At 59.6% G+C, this 5,844-nt stretch overlaps 2 protein-coding genes across 2 annotated transcripts; both read left to right on the top strand.

The window, feature by feature from the left end:
* Positions 1 to 165: 165 nt before the first annotated feature.
* On the top strand, positions 166 to 2,426 carry LIPT2 (lipoyl(octanoyl) transferase 2). The gene is made up of 2 exons (XM_027906840.1): positions 166 to 697; positions 1,758 to 2,426. The coding sequence occupies exons 1-2, from the start codon at positions 166 to 168 to the stop codon at positions 1,988 to 1,990; spliced, it is 765 nt and encodes a 254-aa protein (XP_027762641.1). The 3' UTR covers positions 1,991 to 2,426.
* Positions 2,427 to 3,145: 719 nt separating this feature from the next.
* Positions 3,146 to 5,143, top strand: KCNE3 (potassium voltage-gated channel subfamily E regulatory subunit 3). The gene is made up of 2 exons (XM_027906848.1): positions 3,146 to 3,355; positions 4,335 to 5,143. Exon 2 carries the CDS (start codon positions 4,348 to 4,350, stop codon positions 4,657 to 4,659), a length of 312 nt encoding a protein of 103 aa, XP_027762649.1. The 5' UTR covers positions 3,146 to 3,355; positions 4,335 to 4,347; the 3' UTR covers positions 4,660 to 5,143.
* Positions 5,144 to 5,844: the final 701 nt, after the last annotated feature.

Raw genomic sequence — 5,844 nt, 5'->3', positions numbered from 1 at the left:
TCCCGCCTCCTGTCCCCACCCGCCTGCCTGTCCCTGTCCCCCCGCCCATACCCCCACCCGCTCCTCACCGTCCTCCGACGCTCCCTCCCTCCCTCCTCTCCGCTCGCCCCGCCCGGCGGCTCCCGGCGGCCCCGGCGGCCGCGGGGGCCGGTCCTTTATGTCGCCATGTCCGGGGCCCCGGTGCGGGTGCTGCTGCTGGGGCCGGTGCCGTACGCGGAGGCGCTGCGGGTGCAGGAGCGCTGCGTGGCGGCGGCGCGGGCGGCGCGGGGTCCGACCCCCGGCCCCGGGACCCGGGCGGTGCGGGGCCCGGCCGCGCTCCCCGGTGACAGCGCGGTGCGGGGCGGTCCCGGCGCGGTGCCCGCGGAGAGCGTGGTGCTGAGCGAGCCGGCTCACCCCGTGTACACGTGGGGCTTGCGGGGCGCGCCGGACGCGGCGGCGGCGGCGGCGCTGCGGGCGCGGGGCGCGGGGCTGGTGGCGGCGCGGCGCGGCGGCCACATCACGTTCCACGGCCCCGGGCAGCTCCTCGCCTTCCCCGTGCTCGACCTGCGCCGCCGCCGCCTCCCGCTCCGCGGGTACGTGGCCGGGCTGGAGGCGCTGGTGGTGCGGCTCTGCCGCCGGCTCGGCCTGGGAGCCGCCCGCGCCCTCCCGCCGCCCTTCACCGGAGTGTGGATGGGCGACAGCAAGTTGTGTGCCATCGGTGAGCGGGGACGCGGGGCAGGGACCAGGGTGTGCACGTGTGCACCTCTGCTCTGCAGACAAGCTGAGAGATGGGGGTGTTCAGCCTGGAAACGAGAATGTTCCAGGGATAACTTAGAGCTCCTTCCAGTGCCTGAAAGGGCTTCAAGAGAGCAGGAGAGGGACTTTGAACAAGAGACTGGAGTGACAGGACAAGGGGGAATGGCTTCCCACTGCCAGAGGGCAGGATTAGATGGGATATTGGGAAGAAATATCTTCTGTGCCCAGTTCTGGGATATTGGGAGGAAAAAGCTGTATGCAGTTCTGGGCTCCTCAGTACAAGAAAGACAAGCTACTGGAGAGGGTGCAGTGGAAGCCATGAAGATGATTAAAGGACTAGAGCATCTCTCTTATGATGAGACTCGGGGATCTGGGCCTGGTTAGTTTGAAGAAGACAAGACTGAGGGATCAGGCCATACAGATATCTCCAAGAGGTATCAGAGGATGGTGGCAGGCACTGTTCGGTGGTGCCCAGTGACAGGATGAGGGGCAATAGCCATAAACTGAAACACAGCAAGTTCCACCTCCGCATGAGGAAAAACTTCTTCCCATGGAGAGTGGCAGAGCACTGGAACAGCCGCCAAGGGAAGGTGTCCTCACCTTGCACCCTGCACTTATTAGGCCATGGCTGGGGGCCTGCAGCCTGGTCCCCAGCCCTGCTCCCTTCCCTTGGCCCCCTCCACAGCCCCTCATCCTGCACCCCTTCCTGCAGCCCAGCACCCCCAGCTGGGCTCTGCCACCTGGGTTTGGGTTCCTGCTTGCCAGACCTCCTTTTGCAGCACAGCCCTGTGTCCAAGCCCATGGAAACTCCAGCAATGGGAGGTGCTGGGGGATGCACCCCATCTGTCTCAAATTTGGGGAGCCTGCCTCTAGGTTCGAGGTTTTCCCTGGCGTAATTGGGGAGCACAGCATGCAGAGGGGAGGATATTTATAGTGACCCGGGCCGTGTAGTCACTAAATATTTCACACTGGGACATCCCTGGCAATGGGTGCTGATGGGCGGGTGCTTTTGGCCCCTGCAGGTGTGCATTGTGGCAACCACATCACCTCTCATGGACTGGCACTGAACTGCTGCACCGACCTCACCTGGTTTGACCACATCGTCCCCTGTGGGCTGGAGGGGAAGGGTGTCACCTCGCTGAGCCACGAGCTAGGGCGGCATATCACCGTCGACCATGTCCTGGAGCCCTTCTTTGACTCCTTCCAGGAGGTATTTGACTGCACTTTGGACTTCTCAGAAGACCCTGGGAACTAGGACTGTCGTGGTGCCTTTGCCTGGTGTTTTGGCAGAGTCACGGCACAGCTGATGGACATCGTGACCGTTGCCTGGGGCTGGCTTTGTTGTGAGACGAGAGCTCTTGTGCCTTTGCCTGTAGACTGTGCCTGGACAAGTGGCACAGAGGTTTAGGCTGTTGCTTAAACATCCAAACGGCCCCCAGGACTCCATCCTTCAGCTGAGTCCTCCAAGGGCATCACATCCCTGTGTCACTTGCTGGGGAAATACCCAATAGGTGCTTTTGTGGTTTTTTTTCTGCTGCTCTCCCTGCAAAAATCCCAAAATGGGTGAACACTCATGTGCCCTTTGGATTAGAGGAGGAGAGACTGGTGGGTCGGGCATCCTTCCCTTGCTGATGGGTAAAAAGAGGCCGATTTTATATAAAGAGAGTTGCTGGGAACTTTTCCTGCCAATCCTTTGCTCGTTTATTTACCTCAAGACTTTATGAATAATGACCTTTCTCTCACGCTGATCCCAGAGAAATTCTCATCCTGGAGCCAGGGAGAGTGATGTGAATGCAGTGGGAAAAGCAGGAGGAGGAAGGAAAGGGGTTGGGATGCCCGAGGAGAGAAACCACAGCTGTCATGAACCCTGTGGGACCACGCAGAATCCCAGCTGGGTGATGGGGACCTGCTCCCACTGGGTCCGTGGTGCTGTAGGAGACATTACTGGGGTGTGTGTTGGCACTTCTTATATTGCTGTCCCAGCCATGGCATCATAAAGTGATTTTAATTAACTGGGATAAGAAAGTCTCCACACACTAACTAAAGTCTCCACACCCCACTCAGACAAGACCTGACTCCCACTCACAGCCCCTCACTGCTGCTCTGGACCTTCTTTCTTCCTCACAAGCCTTGGAGTTTCTCTGCCTCTGCCCTCAGGGTTTTGGGGGGACAAAGGGTGCAGCTGGGAGCAATGGGGCTGGAAACAGGGGAAAATCCCATTTCATCGAGCAGGCTCAGCTCTGGGAGGGAATGGCGAGCAGGGAAGAACATGCCCAGGCAGGCTCGGTGCCAGTGTCAGGGCTTGGGGACAGTGGAGACGGACGAGGAGGGACAGGAAAACGTGACCGGCAGCTTGTGCCGGGGGGGAAATGCAGAATCCAGCTCTCCCAGCCCCATAAGGTACCGGTATCTGGCTGGGGCGAGGGGGCTGTGGCAGGATCTGTAGGGTTGGGGACAGGTTGGTGGCCCGTGGCAGGACTGGGTGGCTGTGGCAGGTGGCTCTGCCCCGGGAAGGGGAGGAGACTGGCGGCACTCCCAGCCCAGCCGCATCCCTTTCCACCGCCCGCGATGCTCAGTCTGGCTCAGCCTGGCAGCAGCGCAGGCAGGGAGGGCACCCTGGGTGAGTGCAATCTCCCCTTCCTACTTCCTGGCCCCCATTCCCCTTCCTGGACCCACACCCTCCCTAGGGTGAGTCCCCCCATGCTGCACCCCATCTGCAGGTACCCTCCTGCAGGTCTTGCCCTAAATCTTTCAAGTTCAGCCTTCTCCTGCTTCAAACTTTTCTCCGAGTCAGAAAGGCAGCCAGATCTGAGCCCACTGTGGCTGCTCAGCCCCTTCCTCCTCCTCTTTGGTATTGGGGTCTCCTCCTGAGAGGTGCACGCTGAGTTTGGGGTGACCTTTTGTGGGGGGATCAGCTGCCTGTGCATGGAGTAGAGCTGCTGGTGCTCAGGAGCAAGAGGAAAAAGGGTGGATACCTGGAGGGTGACAGTGGTTTGTGGGGTCAGTGTGTGCCAAAGGATGGCACACGTGGGGGACTGTATCCTGGTGTCCCTTCCTGCCCCAGGCAAGGGAAGGTGCACAGAGGCACAGAGGGGGCACATGGAAGTCCAGGGGGTGCTAACAGAGGGGCACAATGTCCAAAGGGGAGGCAGGTCAGAGGGGGTCTGGGACCCCTACAAAAGGGGGTTTAGGGCAGTGACCCCTTGATACATGTCTACAGGAGTGGGTGGGGAGCTGTGCCAGCTCTGTACCCTGTAAGGGTACAGGATATGTGCCTGCCATCCCTACACATTCCCAGGGAAAGCAGACTTTGAACCCAACCATCCTGGCCCCCTGTGTCAGCATTGTCCTCAATGGACAGGAGAGGGGGTCAGGCAGCTGCCTCAGAGCCCCGGGAGCTTTATTCCCTCTGTAGAAGGAATGAAATTTAAAGACGGGGTTGCAAGGAATGCAAAGGGTTTGGACACCCCTGATTTGTGGCAGAGGAGGTGCTTTGGGGATCATTTTGGGGTCATTGTTGCGTCCAGCAGGACCATCATCCCGGGAGCTGCCCCATCACAAGGGTGGCCTGTTACGAGTTTCCCTGTCCTTCCCTGCAGCCTGGAGGAGGACATGGAAGAGAACAACCAGACGGAGACCTGGCACCAAAGCCTGCAGGCTGTGCTTAATGCCTTAAACCAGACACTGCACGGGGTCATCCTCTGCCCCTCTGACCGCTCTGCCACCACTGCTGCTGCCACACAGAACACCCGCGCCGGCCACCCTGGCCGGAACGACAATGCCTACATGTACATCCTCTTCGTCATGACGCTCTTCGCTGCCACGGTGGGCAGCCTCATCCTGGGCTACACCCGCTCCCGGAAAGTGGACAAGCGCAGTGACCCGTACCACGTCTACATCAAGAACAGGGTCTCCATGATCTGAGCCTGGCCCTAACGCCTTGTCCCCATGGAGCCAGTGGGTTTGGGGTCACATTGCTGCGCACATCCCACTGTCTGTGGGATGTGGCGGTGCTGCTGGCCCCAAATCTCCTGGGAACCCCCACTGCGGAGATGCTCAGCCCCAGTGTGAGCAGCACCAGGACATCCTCACCAAGATACAGCTCCCGGCTGGCAGGAGCTGGCAAATGCAACCCACAGGCATGTCCTGGTCATGCAGATCCACCGCGGCTGAGCCTCGTGGGGACAGAGGTGGTAAAGACAGCTTCTTTCCCACCTGGTGAGGCTGACAGAGGTCTTCCAGGATGAAAATTCCCTATTTTCTGATGCCTACTGGATCAGCCAACATTGACCTCCATGGGCTCCCAGCAGCTGAGTGACATGGGCTTTTCTGGTGCTGAAGCCCTGTAACTTTTGAGCTGGGCTAGGCCCTGTTCTTCTGGCAGGGAATTAAAGGAGGTGGTGGGTTCCAGGTGGAGTTGTGTTTGCTTCTTCTCCGAGCAGAGTCGCCGTTGGGGGCATTCCATAGGGCACCGCTCTGTGCCAGGGCCCGGGGATGCTGGAAGGGCTGAACTTGCTCCCTGTGTGCTGCCAAGGTGGATTCAAGGGCAATTCCTGGGTGATGTCACAGCCCCTATGATGGGAAAATTCCTGCAGGATGAAGCAAGCCCTACCACCCAAGGAGCTGCTTTGTCTTTGCTGCTGTCCGGAGAGCGTTGCTGGAGCCCTGGGCACTCTGTGAGTGTGGCCCGAGCCTGGCTGGAGTCGTGTGGCTCCACGCATCTCCAGGTCTCTCCGATCTCCGGACGGTGATGCTGGAGTTTTTCCTGCTTCCTTCCTGCTGTCAGCTGTAGCTTTGGCCTTTTGTACTGCGGGTCCCAAATGTGTTTTCCACGGGGTCAGGGCGCAGTGATGGACGGGAAAGGGATGTTCTTGGGTCCTGCTCAGCTCCTTGGCTTCGACTCTGCTATTAAGCTGGCTGGGTTTGGATCTGGCCTGTGGAGTGGCTGGTGTCCAGGACAGTGAATGTCCCTGTCCTTCAAAACAGGCTGTGGGGCAGCATTGGTGACCCAGTCTCCCACAGGTCTTAACCTGTTCATAATGGCATAATGAATGTCTTTAATTGCAGCTAGATTAGCTGGCCCATAGGGGCCTTTCCGCCGGCATTCCA

The sequence above is a fragment of the Empidonax traillii genome, unplaced genomic scaffold, assembly GCF_003031625.1.
Source record: "Empidonax traillii isolate 1590-97213 ecotype Southwest subspecies unplaced genomic scaffold, ASM303162v1 scaffold1365:size127568, whole genome shotgun sequence".
NCBI lineage: Eukaryota > Metazoa > Chordata > Aves > Passeriformes > Tyrannidae > Empidonax > Empidonax traillii.
Note: the sequence above shows the minus strand (reverse complement) of the source record. Positions and strands in the feature narration are given on the sequence as shown.

Excerpts from the sequence above, each read along its gene's own strand:
- LIPT2 (XM_027906840.1), top strand. The coding sequence starts at position 166 with ATGTCCGGGGCCCCGGTGCGGGTGCTGCTGCTGGGGCCGGTGCCGTAC. Across the intron at positions 698-1,757 it reads CAGCAAGTTGTGTGCCATCG|GTGTGCATTGTGGCAACCAC; the intron begins GTGAGCGGGGAC and ends TGGCCCCTGCAG.
- KCNE3 (XM_027906848.1), top strand. The coding sequence starts at position 4,348 with ATGGAAGAGAACAACCAGACGGAGACCTGGCACCAAAGCCTGCAGGCT.